Source organism: Mus caroli, unplaced genomic scaffold, assembly GCF_978045245.1.
Source record: "Mus caroli unplaced genomic scaffold, Mus_caroli_1 scaffold_9, whole genome shotgun sequence".
NCBI classification, from domain to species: domain Eukaryota; kingdom Metazoa; phylum Chordata; class Mammalia; order Rodentia; family Muridae; genus Mus; species Mus caroli.
The window spans coordinates 83,814,166-83,836,809 of NW_028227264.1; the positions used below are offsets into that span (position 1 = coordinate 83,814,166).

The 22,644-nt window shown below is 48.0% G+C and overlaps 1 protein-coding gene across 1 annotated transcript in view; it reads right to left on the bottom strand.

The window, feature by feature from the left end:
• The window catches only part of Nuak1 (NUAK family kinase 1), a 67,328-nt gene that overhangs the window by 35,625 nt on the left and 9,059 nt on the right, over nucleotides 1-22,644 (bottom strand). Inside the window, exon 2 of the mRNA XM_021174448.3 lies at nucleotides 1,064-1,184. Coding sequence (XP_021030107.1) covers nucleotides 1,064-1,184 — 121 coding nt within the window. The remainder of the gene's footprint in view (nucleotides 1-1,063; nucleotides 1,185-22,644) is intronic.

A 22,644-nucleotide genomic window follows, 5' to 3' on the forward strand; every position in this document is an offset into this window, starting at 1 on the left:
TCTGGAGGTCCTGAGTTCAATTCCCAGCAACCACATGGTGGCTCACAACCATCTGTAATGGGATCTGATGCCCTCTTCTGATGTGTCTGAAAACAGCTACAGCGTACTCATATACATAAAATAAGTAAATAAATCTTTTTAAAGAAAGTTAGACTTCATAAATTATGGTATGCCCCAGTAAATGAAATATTATAAAGCCTTGTAAAATGTCTTTATAGGAAGTCTTTATTGACACAGACATACATGGTATAAAATGAGAAAAGCTAGCAAAAGCCTGAGCAGTATAATTTAACCCTGAATAAAAACCACATATACAGAGAGAGACATTAGTTTGAAAGGAAAAAAAAGAAAATGTTAAGAATTACTTGTCAAACTGTGAGCGATTTCTGGATTTCAATCTCTGCCATAATAGACAGTCACAGCTTATGTAATGTCTTTACAGAATATGAAGAATTACTGCTGTGGGAGGCTCAGACATTCTACTACTTCCTGTAAAGGTCCAAAGCTAAAATGAAATGTCAGCACTTTTACAAGCCTTGCCCTGCCCCGTGCTTTATACACATCAGCTTCAAGTTGGACTCCAATTGGGAAGGCTCAGTAGCCTTCGTTCTCAGCTCCTTCTCCACTCGTCTGTGTTTACTTCCAATTCAAAGAGAGTCACCTGGGGGACCTGTTGACCCCTGCGTGGCTGTCAGGTTTGAGAGCTGAGGCTGGCAATGTGTCCACAGTTACTGGCCACCCAGCAAGCAGCCTTGTTTTTTATATAAGAAACCTGTCTTTCTCGACGACTGGCTTTCAGTAAGACAGGTTACTTAGCAACAGCCAAAGCCAAGAGGGAAGATGGTGGTGGCCAGAGATGTTTTATGACTCAGATGAGCTGCCCTATGTGTATCTGGCTGCATTCAACGTAACCAGATAGGAGATAACACTTGGCTATTTTTATATCATGAAGCAAAATATTTGGCTCCTGCCCAGAAGGACAATTACCTCAAAGTCTTGGCAAGGCCCCTGCGGTATGTGAAGCGGTAACTAATACAGAAGTAGGAGAAAGAGAGTCACTGACCTTCATAAATACTGATGATATGAGGATGGTTGAGGGATGACATGATCTCAATCTCTCGTCTGATGTGAACCATGTCTAGCTCGTCCTTAATTTTGTCCTTACGGATGGATTTTATAGCAACCTATAAAGTCAGGAAATGAAACGTTACTCAGAGGACTAAACAGAAGCAAATCAGCCATTGTTGCTGGGGGTGGAAAATACGTGCAGATGTTGCTTGTTGGCCAAACTGACAACCACCACAACTGCTCCAGAACAACCCCTGCAATGTGTTCCATTTATAAACAGCCCAGGGCTTGGGTCTTCATCTTCTTCCTCATTAAGCAGTGGCAGCAGTTCATTTAGTCTAGGAATCCGATCCATCCTTTAGAGGGAAAGAGGGGGCAAAGTTGAGGTGGCTTCGCAGGGTGATTGTGACTGTGGGAGGTGAAATTGGAAGCATTTAGTTCCTTGTGAGGCTGAGACAATGACTTAAAGAGAAGGAAAAAAATCACTGTGTGGCCAATCCCAGAGCCAGTTCAGCCTTCAGAGCCTCATTCTGAAGACCCAATCTCAGCTCTGCTTACACATTTGCTTAAACTGTGTAAATCCTTCCTCCATCCTCCTCCAGACGTCCCATTACAGGAACATCCCATTACAAAGCATGTAACAGACAATCCTCCAGAGACAAACCAGGACCAAGCAAACAGTGGGACAGCCTCACTCTGGGACCAGCCCATCAATTCCAAAAGCTCCAAGTGCCCATGAATCCCAAGTTGTGAACACCAGGGCCAGTCCACGGACTCCTCAGATGTGAAAAGAAACATCAGCCTGCAACAGGAGCCTAATGAGGAATGGATCTCTCTCTGTTCGCAAACAATGTGGCAAGGGACAAAAAGCAGGGAGCCTACCAACCATCGGCTGCCACACTGTAAGTCTGCTTAGTTCCTTCAATGTGCCCTCCCCTGGCCTATGTCTCTCACATGTGCATCCTATCCTAGGTGAGAGAGAGGCAGCTAGCCCATCCCTCTAGGTAACAATGCACGGTGTTATCTGCAAAAGAACAAGGCCACGCGAGAAGCAGTTTACAACCGACTACATCCTGACAGGTGATATCACAAGGTGGCTCCCAGCCCACCACAGCAGGAATGGACCCACATCCCTGAGCATCTTCAACTCCTGCCCTGCCCAGCTCCCGTCAACTATAAATAGAAACACATCTTCAGGAAAGTATGTCTACCTGAGATCTCACACACACATGCTCACACATACACACACACACACACAAATGCACACACATACATGCACACATCACACCATGCACACATCCACATATTCATGCACACATATACCACACATGCACATACACACACACACAAATAAATGAATAAATAAAAGTATTTTAAAATGGGGGAGCAGAAGCTAAATGATGCTGCCCAAAAACCACATGACCATGATCTCTGATCCCTCTCGCTTCCTGTTCCCATTTGCTGATCAAAAGTGGCTCAGACAAGCACAACTGGAAACCCAATGGAGGCACCCCCCTCTTTAGCTCCTGGGTGGACCCTGGGACTGGTTAAAGGAAACTGCACAGAGAAGAAGGAGCCTTACGGCTCCGGGGCCCCTTGTAACGGCAGTGCCAGGCTCAGAGCTACCCAGGCCCTCGTGACAGCCCCATTCAGTATGCAGCCAGAAGATCCTCCACTGCTACATCAGATGGAAAAGCAGCACTAAGAAGCTTTCTCTTGGCTGAGTGAGACCTGTATCCTGGGAGCTGATTCCTGGATGAAGCAAACACTGAACACACATAGGCCCTGGAGGATGTGGGTGGCTGCTGGGCCAACTTCCACATGCCTTCAAAAACTAAAGATGGGCCAAGGTCAGAAACCACCACCCTCCTCTGAGTACGCAGCACGCTGAGCTTGACCTCAAGGAAGCCCAACTGTCAAATCACGATAGTAACACATTCCTTCATCATCCAGGGTCAGAGATGTAAGGACATTCTAACACATGAGAAAATGAGCCCACTGTCCAGGCCCTGCAAGAGTCCAGCGGCAGGCCAAGAGCCTTGTGGTGCCCCTGGCAAGGCAATGCTTCTAGCCGGGCATGAGAGGGAAGTGCTCGCATTCTCATCAAGCTCCTCTCAGCACTGCAGAAACTCAAAGGGCACCACAATCGTTAAAAACCAGGGTGACTGTCCTTCTAACCGAAGCCTCTCTGGGAATGCACTGCGTCTTCCATTGAAAATGTTGTTCCCATTGCAAATGGGCCGGGTGGGAATACAGGAGAAACGAAAGCCAGGAACCACGGAACAAACGGACTGTAACTGCCAAAGCAGAGGCTGGCCTCCACTGTGGAGATGACCCTTCCAAGGTCAGCCAGCCAACTAGTGGCAAACCAAGAAACAATCACAAGAATCCTGAGAGTCAGCACTCATTAACCGTCTAACTCGCAAGCCAGATACTGGGAGGCGCTCTGTGTGCTGTGATACGGCATCCAGCTCGTGCCAGCCTCTGCTCTGTGCCTTCCCTCTGACTGGCACTGCCACTTCACTCCTTCTAGACCCTCCACTCACTTCAGGACATTAGATGACAACCAAAGTCCTCTTTCTTCTTCTCTTGTTTGCTGCACACCAGGACTATTTATATAGGACCCAGACAACCAAAAGGGACATTTTTAAAAGGTTGTTAAGAACAGAGACCCATAACCACAATCCATAAGTGGGTATCTGCCTCTAGAAGCTGAAGGATAAGCTGGGCCAGTGCACAGATGCTACGAGGTAAAGGATAGAAACATGGCTCGGTGCCCTGGCTAAAACCATCCTCTAGCTGTGTGGCCTTGGGCCGGTTGCATAACCTCTCCATGCCCCAGTTTCTTCATCCATTAGTAAGGAACTAACAGAATCTGCTTCGAGGGCCCCACAAACAAATGCATGGCAGATGCTTAAGACCATGCTTGGGCCAGGTAACTGCTCGGTAAACATTAGCCGCTTTTACTCAGAGTTAGCATCCCGTAAGTAGAACCTTCCTCTCTTCCTTAAAGCAAACTTGAAATTCCTGCTGGTTCCTCAAGACACAGCAAGAGATGTGCTTACACATGGAGATCACATTTGCTTGCCCCAAAGTACAGGCAGGACTAGAGAGAGACTGGTTTTGTAATGTAGTCACCTAAAACTCCTGGTAAGCTCAAAATAGCCGAAGCCATTGTTGCTAGTATAGTTGGTCCCTGCGTCCTTCGAGTCAGACAGGGCAGGAAGGTAAACAACCTGAACCCCAAAAGCAACCCCAGGACCACCCCAACTTTCTTCCTCCAAATCCCCATCAGCTACACAAAGAAATGCAATGCGCCGGCCGTGACCTCAGCCTTCATGACTGCGACTGTTCATTCTTTCTTTTTTTTTTTTTTTTCTTTTTGAACACCTGTCCCTGACTAGGCCACACATGCAGGAGGACACAGTCACCATGCCCTCAAGGCAAGAGGTGGTAGGGAAACACAGGTGAAGAGCAACAATTACAACAAGAAATGATGTCACTCCTCCTGTGTCGAAGCCATCTAAGAACTTATGCAACCTCGTGTGGCACGACAGAGGAAAGCCCCTCTCTCCAGTTTTTTACCTTTCACATCTCTCAGAACTCACAGAGAGAAGGAGAGAATGAATGGAAAGATCACATATCTTAAATTATACATCTTCCCCTACCCCAGATCCACTTCTTTCTAGCACAAGGCTGAGGGTGAGCTTGGGGCAAGAGGCTCAGGTGTGTGTGTGTGTGTGTGTGTGTGTGTGTGTGTGTGTCACACTGCAGCCACGTTCATAAAGGTTGCCGAGTCTAGACAGCACTATGCGATGTGTAAAACAGTCTGCTTTTAAATAAGGTCACCCTATAGTTTAATGTAGAAACCTTATGCAGTAGCAGCAGGCTTGGCCAGGGAGTTGTGAATTCTGCCCTGTGCTGACTGCTGTCAAAGGCACACTCGGCCCAGCCAATTCCCATCTCTTGTTAAACATAACAGACTCAGTCTCCTCTATGAGGTTGGCAGGCTTTCTTTCATTGACTAACCCCCCCCCCTCCATGCCACCTGCTCTGCAGCCTGCGGGCATCCTTTTCCAAGATCCTGTTCAGTGGATGCTGAAATCCTGGTGATAAGTGGGGCAAGGGCAGGAAAAAGAAAGACAGAGGCCGTCTGCTCAGGCTTGTTCCTGGAGGGATGTAGCTTTGAGCAATCCCAGACCCCACAGCTCTCTCTTTCCTCACCTGTAAATGGGGTTGAAGAGCCTGGACATCTGTTCACTGAATGGTATTGTTTACAAAGCAGGCCTGGTTGAAGGATACAGTGATGCAGGTTCTGTCCCATGGTCAAGGAGTCATTAGCACAGCAAGTCATAGCATGGGCTGTTCCCCCTCATCACCTCCCCCACCCTCCTCCATCCTTATACAACAGCAAACACTGGTGGGAAACGTAATACATTTCCAGAGAGACCATGGAAAGAATGCCAGTGTACAGTAGGCCCTGCTCTAGCTCATGGAGGAGACTCTACTCTAACTAAGGTAGTGATGGTCCTCCGGTTTCCCAGTCCCCTCACAGGAATGAGGGGAATGAGTCATGTACTGCCCTATATTGGCCTGCAGATAATATTCTAAAGCAGGACCTCTTAAATATGGCACGCTTGGGCATCTCATTAAAACATAATCTCTGGATCTAGAAGTATGGGGTAGACCTGGGATTCTATATTAGTAGTGAGCTTCTCAGCCACGCAGTGATGCTACCCAAGGGACCATGGGTTTTGGGAGCCTGCTCTGACTGCTTGTCTGTGGTCCTAACACAGTAACATTCATAATAAATAGCTAACATTTTTTTCCTTTTTGCTGTGTTGGAGATTGAACTGGGGCCTGGGGCATACTAAGTAAGCACTTTGAGCCACATGACCCACTCTATTTCACGTATTCTTTTAGATACAGGGTCTCTTTGGCTTGCCAAGACTGGCCTGGAAATAGGTCTATGCTCAAACGGCTCTTAAACTCGTTCTCTGCTAGCCTCAGCCTCCTAGGTGGCTTGGATACCAGTCCATGCCATCAGGCCAAACTCCTGATGGTGTTCCTAGTAAGAGCAATAACAGACATTTAGCACGTGTTCACAGAGAGCCCACAGAACTTATTTCATTTGGTCCTAACTACAACATTATATAGTGAGACGCTGAGCCTCGAGGCTGTGGATACAAGAAGGATGATTATGGCAAGGGTCAAGGATGGTGGTGCCTGTCTTTAATCCCAGTACTCCATAGCAGAGGCAGGAGGATCCCTGTGAGTTCAAGGCCAGCCTCATCTATATAGTGAGTTAGGGAGTTCCCAGGCCAATCAGAGCTATACAGTGACGCGCTTTTCTCAAAACATCGAAACAAACAAAACTAAAGTAACAACAACAAAGTCAGAACATTGACACTGGCAAGTGTTGAAGAATCCAGAGTTTTCAAAGGCCAGTAAGATGGGGCTCCTTGGGAATGAGGAGCTAGGGCTCTGAAGGGAGGGGGTCTGGGGGAGTGAGGCTCCCAGGGACAGGCAGATCAAAAGCATCACTTAGAACAGGAGAGCATCTAATCCCAGCAATGCCAGCTGGCAACCCATCTGCTCTGCCGTTCACAAGGTGTGAGCTCACACCTGCCATGTTCCCATTCCATGTACCACCAAAGGAGCCACAGGATACATAATCAGAGGCAGTGAGCGTGGTCTTCCCTTCTTACCAGGGAGCCCAGGCTCCAAAGCAGGGAAGCAGGCAGCCATGTGGTAGGGCCAGTGTCTGGGACTTTCACCCTGGAGCTCGACAGACTTCTCCATACGGGCCACACACCCGCCAGATTCCCCAGATCACCAGAGGGCCTTGATTCAGAAACCCTGCCTGGATCATGATAATGCCACCCAGAAGCCTATGTTGCAACCCAAACCCTAATCAATTCAGTGACCCTCCACTCTGTGGAGGAGCAACAAGCTGCCAGGATCCAACAGGCCACATAGGGCCCATGCCAGCTCTGCCTCAGGGCAGGTGGCTCCTCAGCCTTCCTTGCTAGCCTGTTTATTCATGTTCCTACATGGATGTTTTTGCAGACAAGGGATAGAGGAAAGCCAAGAACTGGATGTGTGTGCCCTAAGGCAGCCCACCCCTGCAAGAAGTTCTGAGAAATACAGACCTGGTCTCCACCCCGTCTTTCCTAAAACTACCATTAGAAACAAAATAATTCCTTGGATGATTTCAATTTTTCTTCTGCTATGAAAAAACAATGTGGTTTAGCTCCAGATTTTAAACAGTGAAAGTTTTGGGCCAGCTCAGAGCAAATACTGGGGACATCTTTGTCTACTCAGTCACTCTTCCCTGTTCTGTGTCATCCCACCACCACCACCTTCCCCCCCCACCACCACCCTGCAAGGGCTGTGACAAGAAAGTCCATGAAGTACCAATGCTGCAAGAAGAGCTGAGAACTAAGAGACCTCAGGGCAGATCCCCCGGTGTTGGATCAGGGTTTATGAACACAAGCTAGTGGCCATGGCTGACCTGGCAGAAACCAAGAAGGGTTGAAAGGAAGCATGCGGGAAGGTAGCGTTGGGCGATCGTGCCAACTGTGAGTAAGGAGTTGCCCTCGGAAGGGCGGGCAGGCTCTCTGAACCAGTGGTCGGTCTGTCAGGAGATGGGCAGTGGATGCTCCAAATGGAAGAGAGCAAAGCAGGGTTAAAATGCAGTGAGTGGGGCGGGGCGGGGCAGGGGAGGCCTGGTATCTATCACAGGGGTTTGGTTTGTTCTGTGTAAAGGGATTGGCAGGGTGGGCGATGGAGGAGAGGCTTGTTTGAGTTAAGAGTAGGTCTAACTCTGTTTCCTTGGCTGACCTGGAACCCACTGTATCACAGGCTTTATGTCTCGGGTGAGTCTACTATGCTCTGAGACTTAAGAATTGTAATCTTGCTAGACAGTGGTGGCACACAATTTTAATCCCAGCACTCTGGGGGAGGCAGAAGCAGGCAGATCTCTATGAGTCCAAGGCCAGCCCAGGCCACACAGAGAAACCCAGTCTCGGAAAAACAAACAAACAAACAAACAACTGAACCAACAAAAGAATTGTCAGCTTAAGTCACCAACACATTGGCTCTTATTATTCTTTAACTTAAATATGGCACAGTCACATTACATACCAAATAACTGACATAAGCAATGAGCTGCCTGTGTATACAGAGGGCAGTTAAAAGTGAGCCGCTTCCTGCAGGAAGCCCGTGGCTGGATCGTTTACCTCTGGCATATGGAAACCTTGCTGCCAGGAAGCATTTCACTTGCCCTGGCTCAAGGTGAGCCTGTGGGTGACGCAAGGGCCACAGAAGCCAAAGCGGATGGGTGACTTCACGGCCTGCACACAGCCTGGGGCGTTAAATAACCTGCTGGTAACATCAGAGAGGCTCACTCAGACATCCTCAGATACACAAAGGCACTGGAAATGCGAGGCTGGGAGCTGTGCCTAGAATCACCAAACTCCTGTTTATTTTTAGCTCTGCACATTTCTGAAAGCCAAGCAGCACAATTGACTTGTTTTAGTGAATGCGTGTGGTGTGTCTGTTCGTTTATGGGGGTGGGGGAACAAGGGAGAGAGCCGGTATACCTGTGCATGCATGCGCAGCGCAGACCAGAGGTTGCTGTTGTCTTTCTAGGTCACTCTCCAATATATATATATATATATATATATATATATATATATATATATATATGTGTGTGTGTGTGTGTGTATATATATATGTATATGTGTATATATATATATATATATATATATGTGTATATGTATATGTGTGTATATATATATTGGGGCAGGGTCTCTCACTTGAATCCAGAGCTGACAGTGTAAGCTCATCTAGTTTGTCTGCCCGCCCTGTGCTGGGATGACAGGTGGCCCAACATGTCCACACCGCCTTTTATATGTGTGCTGGGGATCCCAATTCAGTTTCTCATGCTTGTACAGCAAACACTTGTGTGCCCACTAATCCACATCCCCAGCCCACGAAACGTAGCTGGTTTCCTCCCAGCCGACAACTGCCTTGAGAAGAAGGTAGAAGGGAAGAGCCTGAGGCTGGTTGAGCCAATAACCTGGAAGACCTCCACCCAATTTCTGATTCCCCTACTGCTATTTAGAACAGGACTGTAGTAAGTCAAAGCTGGACCACTTGTATTTATGGACCTGTGGAAGTTCTAGGGAACCTCTGCGAAGCCAGTATCAGTACTTGGGCCTGTTGGTACTTTCAGGAACTTGCTGGGGAGGTTCTAGGGTAATCGAGTCACATGCTGTTTCCTCGTCTGAAGACGAGGCTGCCCTCAGGTCTAACCTCGGAGGCCAGTACAGGGATGGCATCAGGCTGTGTACAGGATGGAGGAGCAGGGAGAAAGCAAAGAGAAACCAGGGCAGTGTCAGGAGATGCTGGAGGTGTATGGACAGTAGAGTGCCCCATGCCTACCTCCCTAGTAGACAGAGAGGAAACTGAGTCCCAGGGTAGTTAAAGTAAAAGCCCAGGTTCCCAAGCTTCACAATAAAAGGCTACAAGAGAGGGACTAACAGTCCGAGCAGGGAGTTCGGATGTAGAACCTGGCGCACGAAGACTTATTAACATTTACAGGTGAGGCAGGCTCCTGTGGCAGAACTCTTGCATTATTTATAAACTGGGAAAGGAAATGACAGCTCTGTCTGAGCACACTGGCAAAATATGAGTTGTTCCCTCTGATGCCAGGGAGATGCCCTCAGCTGTGGGAGCGGCGGTTTGGTTTGTTTGGTTTTTGTTTGTTTGTTTGTTTTGTTTGTTTTGTTTTTAATTTTTAGTTGAGTGCTCCAAACCTTGTTCTAATTTCTGAAGCCTGGTTGGCTGTTAGACTTGAAGTGTACTGGGGGTGAGGGTGGGGTTGGGGTGGGGCTAGAGGTGGGGTGGGGCTAGGGGGTAGGGCTAGGGAGCAGGGCTAGAGGTGAAGTGAGGGTGAGGGTGGGGCTGGAGCTGGACAGGGGCGGGGATGAGGCTGGGGGTGGGGCTGGGGTGAGGGTGGGACAAGGCTGGGTGGGGCTGCAGTGGGGCTAGGAATGAGGGTAGGGGCACCATTCTTGCCTAATTAACTGCAAATGCTATTTTAAATAGGAACTTGGGACAGCTGCTGAATCAGTGACCTTGGAAACAATGGGCAAAGGACACAAAAGACCAAAGACGCCAAGATCAGTTTCCAAAGATAAAGGAAAATAGTCTACTGAGCTGACCGTGGCTGTGGGGTCCTGAAGATGGTAAAACCCAACAGGCAGAGGCAGGGGGCCGACACATGGAGCTTCAGGACACAAGGACCATGCCTTGGTATGGATGCAGAGGTGCTAGCCAGCTGAGCAAGTTAAGTTGCAGATGCTGCAAGGTAGAGGGACCCTGATGGAGAATATGATGGAGAAGTGAAGGCTTCAGGGACAGGAAGCCACTCCTTCCAGGAAAGCTTTATTTTCTATCTTTATTGTGGATGGTCTTACTGATAAGTAAAGGAAAGATTTGTCAGAAGTTATTTTTAATGCTGACAGAAATCCCTGCTATTAGGAAACATTATGAATAATAGCTACTGTGTGCAAAGTCATAGTATCCTGGTGCTGAAGATGTCACAGGCTTCATCTGTCACCTCAGCCACACCCTCTGGCCTCAGCACCTTTGCTTCTTGCAAAGGGAAGCCCTTGCTGCTTATTATTGAGAACAAATGGGCTGATCCCAGCTCATGCACCTTACAGAAAGGTCTTCAGGTTCCTCAGACCCCTAGTTAGCACTCTACAAGCTTGCCCAGAAATGCTGGTGGCAGTAAAAAGACAATCGCAAGCAATGACAATGTGACCTCCATGGAGTGGCCTTCTCTTGGATTGGCATTTCCTGAAGCCCCACTCCATGGAGACTTAGCCAGTACTACAGCCTTGCTTTCCCACCCCTGAGAAAATCGAGGAAGGGACCTGTGATTATTCTAGGGACTCAAGGAATGGCTTGGGTGGAAGAGTGTGGCCATGTCTCTCTGGAGGCCTGAGCCAGCCATATTCTCAGCCCCCTAGTTAGCACTCTACAAGCTTGCTCAGAAATGCTGGTGGCAGTAAAAGGACAGTCCCAAGCAATGACAATGTGACCTCCATGTATCCTTCTGCGTCCTACCACCTGCAACTGACTTTTCCATCTTTTCAAGTACCCATAGGTCCTGAGACAAAGCCCTATGTTGGACACCTGGGTCCCCTCCCATAGCCTCCCTCACCACTACTCATAAGCTACACAGAGAAACCCTGTCTCGAAAAACAAGAAAAAAAAAAAAAAAAAAAAACTCTATTCACATTGAAGACACCTGCAATGGTTTGTTTATGCTTGGCCCGGGGAGTGGCACTATTAGGAGGTGTGGCCTTGTTGGAGTAGGTGTGGCCTCATTGGAGTAGGTGTGGCCTTGTTGGAGTAGGTGTGTCACTGTGGGTGTGGGCTTTAAGACCCTCACCCTAGCTGCCTGGGAGTGTATGCTAGCAGCCTTCAGATGAAGATGTAGAACTCTTAGCTCCTCCTGCACCATGCCTGCCTGGATGCTGCCATGCTCCTGCCTTGATGATAATGGACTGAACCTGTGAACCTGTAAACCAGCACCAATTAAATGTTGTCCTTATAAGAGTTGCCTTGGTCATGGTGTCTGTTCCCAGCAGTAAAACCCTAAGACACCACCTCTACAGCCTATTCAAACCAAATTATAGCACATCCAGGATGGAGCAAATACCCAGCGTATTGTCCATAAAAGAGTTGCCATGAAAATGTACACTAAGGATTTTGAAAGTCAGGTTAAAACACACAAAGCTGCAGTGGGTTGCCCTATTCCACCAACCTGACCACAGCCACCTGCCGCTGAGTCTTCTGTGATGAGTCTCTGAGGCGCTGGATGCCCAGCTGCTCCCAAATCACTTGACTGTGAACTTCCCATCTTTCCATGGAGATGAGGAGAGACCACGCTTGGGGAAGGCTTGGGTGACTCACAGTGATCGCAATGATTACCTTAGTATGCTCCTGGCCCCGAGTACCACTCAGTTCAATCTCTCAACCTCTTGCTCATTAAAGTCTCCCAACAACACTATGCTTCCTCCGTGAACACAAACGAAGCCTGAGGGAGGGTCGGGAATTGCTGGTACAGTTAGGGACAACTGGTAAAGAGCAGAAATGTATTTTGCTAAGCCCAGGGGCCATATTCTTAAACCCTGACCACAGTGACCTTGTGATTGGCACAGTTCCTGCAGACAAGTTAGGTGGTTGGTGAGTGAGCTCAGTCAGAATTTTTGGATGTAAAGATAGATCCACCTGAAACCTTTTCCCAGCTCATAGTTAGGCCACTTCCATCTTAAAATATGCACCCGTGGTTATCCCTTTCCACCGTCCATATGGCCGGTGAAGGCAGATGGGCACAGTCACAAGCAGAAAGGGAGGCGTGGGAGCCATGGCACTACAATGCAATGGCAGGGAGTGCATTCCCTCAGTGAGCCACTGTGGGAAACTGCTCTAGATGAAGCATTGACCTACTTCTGCACAGTGGCCTAGACCTTCCCTTCAGGTGACTTATATACTCTCACCCTCTGTAGCATGCCAGACCAGTCTCAGTTAAAATGAGTTGTGACAGCTTCACTTGCCCAGTACTGATCAAAATGCCACGTTTGGAACTCATCCGGATTCTTCAAACTTCCTCTCATCCATACCTCTGAGGAACACAATAATTTCATTGCACTACTGTGGGATTTCCTTGGGGGAGGAAGATCAGAAAGGGTCGTTTTGACATGTTTTGCATGAAGGTGCGAGATTCTAAATTCTCCAACAAATAAATTTTCTTCACACCTACAAGTTTTTGCCAATGTTGATGCTACCCCACACCAGTTTAAATATAATCAAACAAAGAGAGAAGGGGTGAGTGTTCATAGTCAATTCCTCTAGCATAGCGAGCAAACTATAAGATTGGACCATCATTGTCTTGACGCTGCCTCCTCAAAAGCTATGAGTCTGGAACTTTCTATCAATAGATGAGTTGGGATGAATCCGTCAGGATGGCTATCCTAGGCCTTCATTTCTGCAAGAATGAATCCTTTCTTACTCAACCCTTCTGTCACCAACCTGGTCCAATAACTAACTAGAAGTTACTGGAGTCAGACTTCCCAGATCCCAGGGCACCCTGCATCCATTGCCTTTGTACTTGTGATGAAGGCCATAAACCTATACAGGGGGCCATGTTGTATAAACAACCCACTAAGTATACATCATCCCACTGCACCTTACAGGCCCTTCATGAGATAGGCTATTCTGCAGGAGGACAAACAATCTAAAGGGTTCCCTCATGCTTCCACAGGTCATCCGTCAACACTATGGTTGCAACCCAGATCCTTGGACTCTGGGGCCAGTGTTGCTTCCCCTGGGTCACATGTGTCCCTCAGCATTTTGTCCAGTCTTCGGAGCTACCTGGTAAAGTAGATATTGGCATTATATAACATCTCTTTTCTCTGGAGACCAATGGGAGGGGTCAAGCTATCAAACCATTCCTGAGTTGTGGTGATCTGATCAGGGAGCTAACCAGAACACTTCAGAGTGTGGAGCTACAGAGACTCTCCACCCCAAGCACTGCCTTTGTGACAGTGCTTTGTAAGAACCAGGCCTTCACTGCACAACTGTCAAACCCAGCCACCAAGGGCCAGAGACATCCCAGCAAAGGCCCAGCAAGCTGCACTCTGATGTACCAAACACACAAATACCAATGTTCCCCAGATGTTCTCCATGTAAAACATTTGGTTTGAGACATAGCTCTTCTCTCCCCTCAAACGCTTACATTTGTTTAATGGACTCATACAGTTGGGCTAAAACATCCTGGAGCAGACATCTGAAGCCAGCCTGTCTCTGATGTGAACACCCCATCTGCAGAGAAGATGAAGAAGTAAATAAGACAGTTCATCCCAAGAGCTGGGCTCTAAGCAGGTCATAAAATGTAAGCTATGTGCTGATAATCATGAAAGTTGCTTTCAAGGGTGTTTCTGAGTCGATTTCAGAATTAATCTAAGACTTATGTTCCAGCAGAGACTGGTTGGGCAAGCTAAAGGGGATAACGTCTGCTTCTTACTCCCTCTAAACAACAGCAGTTCAAAATTCTGTCACTTGAGCAACCAGGATGATGGAAGTAGGGAAGGACTATTTTTTCTGGTTTCAATTTTCCAAACAACCATGGCTCCTTAATTACCAAACTACTTACCCCTTAACCCACAGTATAAGACACAAGTGACAGATAGAGAATAGGAAATACACGTGATCTTGAGTCATGGGGCCCTGGTCAGCAACACGCTAACAAGCCGATGACCCCAGGAGCCTGCTCCCCATAAGTTGGCTCATCCAGTGGTTCAAAAACACCAAACTTCACTAGATTCACTCTCAGGACTGACACAGCTCCAACAACTAAATAAGAAGAGAATATATCCCCCCCAGAAAAGCTCCCCAAAGAAATGCCCCAGTGTCCATGCACTGGGACCCTGCAGACAACAGATTTCTCATTAATGTCATTCCAAAAAGTTTAGTCACAGACAACAATGTAGAGAAGCTGGAAAAATGGGATCAGAAACAGCATTTCTGACAGAATTAAGACATGGCGACTACAGGAATAAGGAGATGTCCGGTGAGTAAAGCATTTGCCACACAAGCGTGAAGAAGACCTGGGCTCAGAGCCCTAGAACCCACGTAAAAAGCTGGGCACAGTGGTTTTGAATTTATAAGCCCAGGACTGTAGAGGTGGAGACAGGGGGATCCTGGGGCTTGCTGATCAGGCAGCCTAGCCTAGTCTGTGAGTTCTGGGTTCATCAAGAGACACTGTCTCCAAAAATAAGGGGGGGGAGCTGGAAGGACAACTCGGAGGTTGAGAGCATATATTGTTTTTGCAGAGGACTGGAATTCTGATCCAGGTACCCATGGCAGGCAGCTCACACACACCTGTAACTCCAGCTCCAGGGGCTGAATGTCTCTGGCCTTCTTGGGTACCTGCACATGCTTATATGCACACAAGAAGGCATCTGACACCAACTTTTGCCTGCACACACACACACACACACACACACACACACACACACGTGCGCGCACATGCACACATATACAAAATACACGGGCAATGCATGTACTGCATATGAGTGCACATACAGAGGAAAGCCTACACCTGAGTGTAGCCTAAAACCTGAGTCATGTCAACTAACTTCCCTTTTAATCTTTAATTTCTCTGTCCCATGAACGTTCAAGATTTGAGCAGACAATTTCTTTTGATACAAGAAAAGGAGTACAAGTTGCTGGGGGAGCCCGATAAACTGTGAATAACAGACAGAAAGATCCCAGAAGGCTACCAAGGACCATTCAGACGTGAGCTGAAGGCACCAAGGAAAGGGCTCTGGCTGGTTTCCTTGACCAAGGCTTCCTCAGTGAATGCCTACAGTTTTGAAGAGACTTAGTTCTCCATCCTCCTGGGAAAACACGCATGAACATGCGTGCATCCAGAACTCTAAATTACAGCTCCTTACTATCCCCACATTAAACATCCAGTCTTCTAGTTCCTACATCTCCTTGCCTGCAGCTCGAGGAAGGATGAATGCTCAGGAGCTGTAAGGCTTCTAGGCTTCTCTGCATTCACTTCTGCTTGGTTAGCATCCCAGCCAGGTCAACAGCCTCTGACACTGCAGTCTCCATGCCACGAAACGCAGCCTCCTCTAAGGCCAGGAAATGGTTGGATGATCACTTCCCCCTCATAAGGCTAAAAGGCTGATTTTAGACTTATGTCTACCCGACTGCTGCTAAGAACAAGCAAAACAGTGAGCATCAGAAACCCCCCCACACACACACTACCACATCCATGCAGCCCTGTATACGTTCCAAGCATGCTTATGGTTATTCTTATCAATGCTGCTAACAAACAGATCTATGCAGACATATGTCTAAGAACATTCCCCCAGGCTTCAAACACTAAACCTCAGAGGAAGATGTCAGAGGGCAAAGTGAGAAGGGGCTGAGAGAAAGGAAGCAGCTGCCACCTCCTTTGAGAGGCCGTTTCAGGCCACCCCACTCAAAGAAGTCCCTCCAGACATGCTTCTGCAGCCCCCAGGGAATCGATACTCGCCGGATGGAATTATTTCCCTGAAATAAACAGACAGGCAAAGGTCACTACTTCTGGGGCCTTAGAAAGAAAACAAGCCAGCTGCCGAGTTACGGGCAGCCCATGATGCAACAGGGCAAAGTTTGAACGCCTAGGCCCTGTGGAATGGCTTGGACAACTAGATCCCTATGGGGGAAACATGCTGGTAGCATATGGGAGGTTAATCCTTCTAGGAGCAAGACCAGTGTGACCAGACCTAGATGGGCACATCTTCAGGAGTGCAGGCCCCTGAGCTTCAGTGATGCCCAAACTACAACTGGTATTTTCCACTCTGGAGACATGGAGGGGCTGTGCACAATGACCTGGAGGTCACACCTGCTCAGTCTTTATAAAAGTTATATACCTTGTAAACTAATCAGGGCTGGCACACAGTAGGCCTATAGGAATATCCTCCGAATGAGTTGTGTTCCTTAGGTACAGAGACAGACAGACCTGTGGGGATGGACAGCTATCCAGAGGCGGCCACTGTAGATCACAATGTCCACATGTGTTATTTCTCTAAACAAGCCCTTCCTAAATATACCTGAACTTGCCTCTAAGCGACTGGAAGAAAGTACACATCTGGCATTCCAGAGAGTCTGCGTAAGTACAGAGGCCGTGAGTGGCAGTACCCCAGAGCTTCAGGATACAGATCCACTCACAAGCAGTCTAAGTGTGAACAACAGCCTCCCTTTTCCCTGCCTCAGCTCACCCATTTGTCAAACAGGCCACGATGCTGTGCAGCACTTAAGGCACCTAAGAGGATGAAATCAGATTGGCTATTTAACGTATTTGGAACATCACGGGCATGCAATCGCGCTTATGTAGTTGTTCTCATTGTCACATTGTGTTAGGATAACGTGGAAAGCGAGGGCAGCTCTTATCCCAAGACAAGAACCAAGCATCACGGCTCACCCTGCTTGTTAGAAAACACAGACAGAATAAACTTTGTGCTGGGTCCCCGGACAGTACTGCACTGTCAAGAAGAGCCAACTGTATTCTGCTCCCTTCCCCTTCAATCACTTGAGTAAACTAGTCAACATGCAAATGCTACTAAGTGTCCCAGAGGTTACCCCAATCCAGCTAACCAGACTCTTGTGGCAGGGGTAGGGGTGGGGCAGGGGTGTCACAGAGAATCTGTGGACACTCACAGCTGCATCCTGTCGACTGGCTCGTCCCTCCAGATTTTAAATCTCTATCTGAAATAAGCACCCTAACTAGAGGAGCCTCATCACTGCATCCCAAAGGCTTACACAGTGCCTGACACACAGGACAAAGTCAAAAATATCAGGTAATTCCAGACAAGGGTAACCCTAGATGTATCTATTGAGTTTTTTTTTCAGAAGGTGTGATGCACACACCAAACAATGCTGATACAGGCATTTTCCTGTCCATCTAAAAGCTCATTGAGTATATGCTATTTCCCAGGTCCCCATCTAGACATGATTGGGGCGTGGATACATCAAAACAGTGGAAGAGATACTTAAGAGGCAGTACTGGAAGCTGTGTGGGGTGGCGCAGCCTGTCCCTACCTCATTACCAAGCATTAGGCTCTGCCAAACAGAACTACCTGGACTGGTAGACGACTCCAGCCATACAGGGGCTACTGGCCACTCAAACTGTGGCTTGTGCAACCAAGAAACTGAATCTATCCCTTGATACCATGGCAATTAATCTTAATAATAGATTAACTAATTAATCTATTATTATCTTCATAATAGCCACAGGTGTCCCTCTTTGACAGTGCTGGTCTGGGGCAGATGAGAAAGAAAAACTAGGAGGGAAAAAAAAAAAAAAAAACACGGGCCTCACCATGAACGAAGATGATGCACCATGTGCTATCTCGCCCACTTACGGGATGCCCTGATGTTCCCGGGCAGAGCCAGGTGCGAGGCATTGTGCTCAGGCTGGAGTTTTTATAGCCCATGATCACTTGGGAATGGTACTCAGCCCAGCTAAGCCCCAGGGACTGAAGCTGAGAACACCCCACTGTCAGCCAAGGCTGACTGACTGAGATCTTTGTCCCCTGTCATGCCACTGATGGCCATTGTGTCCTTGGGGAGCACATCCCACTGGGCCAGGATACTGGGCAGATTTTATGAGTTTTCTTCGTGTTAAGCCTAAGCACAAATACAAGCCTCTTAAATTCCTCCAGAAAATTGGTGGCCGATGCAAACATTTCATCAAATTAGAACTCACTGTGTGGCTGGGAGGAATGTCAGGCTGCTGCCACCAGAGAAATGCTAAATATTTATTATAATTTTTTTTCCTTCGTGAGCTGTTTTAAGAAGCAATTGCTTCTTCTAGTTGAAGCAAGGTGGCAGGAAGGAGGGTTTGTTTTGTTTCATTTTGGTTTTGTGTGTGTGTGTGTGTGTGTGTGTGTCTGTGTGTTTGGTTTTTTTGGTTTTTTTTTTGGTTTTTGGGTTTTTTTTTTGTTTGTTTGTTTTTTGTTTTGTTTTGTTTTGTTTTGTTTTTGGTTTGCTTTGTTTGTGGGTTGCAAACGACATCACCAGATCAAGCCATAAAAAGTCCAGCCTGACCCTCTCCTTCTGCTAGCTGCAGCAACAAAGCCCAGCTTCTCTGCTGCACCTCCAGTTATAAAAACAGGGGTTTTCAAAATAAATAAAAGCAACTTTTAAAACCTTTCAAAAACAGTGTTTTTCTGGAAAACTGTTTTTCTTGCACAGCTCAGTGTTTCTCTTCTGAGGCTTCACATAGTCCCAGCACATTCATATCCTGGGATTTTCTTTTCCAGTGCCGGCGGGGTTTGAACTCTGAGTTTTGTGATCTACCACCGATCCACAGCCCCAGCCTTTTCTTGTACTTTTTATTTTTGAGACTGCCGCATTGAATTGCCCAAGTAGGCCTTGAATTTATGATCCTCCTGCCTCCATCTCCCAAATAGCTTGATTACAGGCCAGCCCCATCAGGCCTGGCTTTGAGATTTCATTAGCAAATCAGATGCTGCAATAACTCACAAGCTCAGGTTGCCCATATTTCTCAGCCACGTGGGATGCGTTAGAAGAGAAGGCTGGTGAGAGGCCCTGGGCAGTGGAGTGCGTCTTAGCCTGGAGGAGGATGAGCAGGGGGTACTCTGCTCCTGCTGCACTGATGCAGACAGTAAGCTTCGTGGAAACAGGAACCTGTCTGTCTCAACATCACTGCACCACTGTAGCTGGGGGCAGTGTCTGGCACCACAGGTCTTTCGCAGATGCAGCCAGGAACCCCCTAATTCATGATGGCCTCACCTTGGAATTGCAGCTCTGATTTGGGGACAGTCATTCATTGGTCACTTTCTCCGAGCCTCTACATCCCTGCAAGATATCTTGACCATGATAATTGCACAGGTTCAAGGACAAGAAATCGAGATCAAAATAAGTCACGGGCTGGGGATGCTGCTCAGTAGTAGAGAACTAACCTAGCCTGCACATGGCTCTGGTCCCAAACCCAGCAACCTCCCCCTACCACACACATACTCAAAAAAGAGAGCGGGAGGGAGGAAATGAAAAAAATTACAACCAGGAAAGGACAGGAGGGTAAGGCAGTTTGTGTGTGTGGAACAGGCTTGTCACTCAATAAGGTTTCTGGCCACTAGGATCCTCCCTCTGCCCTTGGACGAGCCTACAAACCCAAGAAAGTGGCTAGCACCCAGTGAGATTTCCACTTAGACCCTCTCCTCTCCAGAATACTGGCCACCAGCTTGCCTGCCCAGCTCTGAGCGTTCCACTTGATTGTCCTGAAACGTGCTCCCTGTTACTAAGATGTAAAGTGGGGCCCTGCCCACCCAGAACAAATGCTTCACCTAGGACAAAGGCATTCAAGTGCTGGGCTCAGACTGCCCCAGTCAAACCAAAGTCTGTTAGCCTCTTCTGCCCACCGCTCTGCTAGTCGAAGACAGTTGGGAAGTACAGGAGAGAGCTGCACTGCTTAGAGGTCCTCTGCAACATTCCTGTTTGCTAGCACCTCTATCCACTAACATTGAGCTCCGAGGAAGCCAAAGAGGCACAGTGGGTATCGCGCAGGCAGTGATGAGATTCTGAGAAATTGAATTAAGGGGTGGGGGCAGAGAATCAGCCCTCTTAAATGCACTCGCAAGGAGGGATTGGGATGGAGTGTAAAGATACGGATCTAGAAATGGCAAGGGTTAGGCACATATTCAAGAGGTTCAGAGAGCTCCTTTAAGCCTACCTACTCCTTCCCAGCGCCCCGTATAGGGGCTTAGCCCACAAAAAAAAGGGTTCAACAAACATTTGAAGAAACATTAATAACCCGTTGCCTGGGAGAGACTTGTCACAAGAAAGAAAATGACTCATTCCTTCTCCTTCTTGGGAAGCAGCGAAAGCTCACCTCACCGTTTAGAGCTCAGGTGGACGTGGGTCGCACTCTCACCCGCACATCCGAGTGATAACTAGTGTGGCCCGGGGTCCCGGCTCCCTCTGTGGCCACATCTCTGAGAGTGTGGTGATGCCCCTCAGGTACTGAGCACAGGCCCTGAGCAGGAGCGACTAGAACCATCCGTCCACCTCTCAGGGTGAAACAGTAGCAAACATATTAGTGAAGTCTTCAAGACATCCCTTCCCCATCCCTCAGCCCTGGGGATCTCACCCCCATCCTATTTGCCAAGGAGTCAACCCATCCCAGAACCCTGACTCCAAATCACTTGGTAAAGCCTAAGGGAGCACAGCCTGTGCGTATTCAAATGCAAAGGCGAGGGCAGGGGAGTCGCTCAGACCAAAGACCCTCTGGACCCCTTGAAGAATATAAACAAGAGTAACATTCTTTCCAGGCACAACCCCCGTCCCCAACCCCAACTAATCACAATCACAATCCCTGCTTACTAGCTGGGTACCATTCTCAGCAAATGAGAATTCTTGTTCTGAATTCTTGTCTGAATGTTCTGAATTCTTGTCACCAGAGGCTATTCATCCCACTACTGCCATCTCATTACCCTGAGGGGACGTGGAAGACATGTTCTCCAGATCTCAGTGGAGACCTACCAAGAAAGCTGGGGTTGCTGTGAGGCAGAGCTGGGGCAGTGAGAAACAGCTGGAGCATCCTTCACTAATCATATTCCGGAAATCCTAGAGCTGATGCGCCTCCCAAGAACACAGTGGTTCTCGACCCTCCTAACACTAGGACCCTTGAATAGAGCTCCTCACGTTGTGGTGACCCAACCATATAATTATCTCATTGCTACTTCATAACTGTCATTTTGTTAGTGTTAAAAATCGTAATGTCAATATGCGACCCCTATGGGGTCACAACCCACAGGTTGAGAAACACTGCAAGAGGTTGTACCTTTGAGGTCATTCTGTCCCTGCCCTTTACAGGTGAAACAAAGTTCCTGAGTAGCAGGGCACCTACTATGTGCACTAAATTGAATGCTGGCTGCCAAATGTGTGGCAACAACTGGGTCCTTATCTTAAGTCCCCTGGGAGCATCCCACCCCTCGCAAAAACCAGCCGCACTATAAGGGGTACAGATTTCCCTCAGAACTCTACATTCTTCTCCTTGACTTGCATGGCCATTCTCACTTCACAGGCAAAGAAACTGTATCTGGACTCTCTTCAGGTTACCAAGTGTATTTCTTATTTCTCATCACAATGAGATCATCGGCCTCCCTGTCACCAGCTGAGCAGACTCCGGTATGAGTGTCCTTTGGTTCCCAGGGCAGAGCACAATGACAGCCAGCAAGAATACACTCTAGCTTCTGAAGTCAGAGGACTGTGTGGGAGATGGGGCAGTGGCTCAGCAGTTAAGCGCATGGGCTGCTCTTCCAGAAGATCTGCGTTTAGTTCCCATCACCCACAGGGAGGCTCGCAACCATCAGTAACTCTAGTTCTAGGGGGATTCAGCGCTCTCTTTTGGCTTCTACTGGTCCTGCACACAGGTGGTATACAGGCATGCATGCAAAACACCCATATATTCACATAATGTTTTTAATTTTTAATCTTATATAGTTTTTAAAGGCCCCTGTAGTCCTTGAGCCACACTGCTGGTTAGAGCCTGGGAAAGAGGACCATTGTAAGAACTAAGCCCTTTTCTAAATTGCCATCCAAAAGAATGGAAGTTGAGCCACCGAGTCCCAACTCCGCCCCTTCAGGAAAGGAGCTAACAAAATCTTCCATAGCCTCTTCTCAGTACCTTCCTGATAGAAGTCTCAGTATCACTAACTAAAGTAGACGGAGCGGGATTCCTCTCTCCAGCTGAAAGGCCGGTCATGATGGCATCTTTTTTTTCTAGACGTACACTAACTCCAAGGTCCAGCAAGTTTAGAGTTCCTCAAACACTTGATTTACAAGGTGGGGAGAGTGTCTTGGAAACCTCAAAGACAACTTCTGCACCTAGAGCCTGCCCACTCCACAGAGCTGATCAGTGGAGCTTCCCCTCCCCCCCAGACAGGGGACAGAAGGCTGGGACCTCCAGAGGAA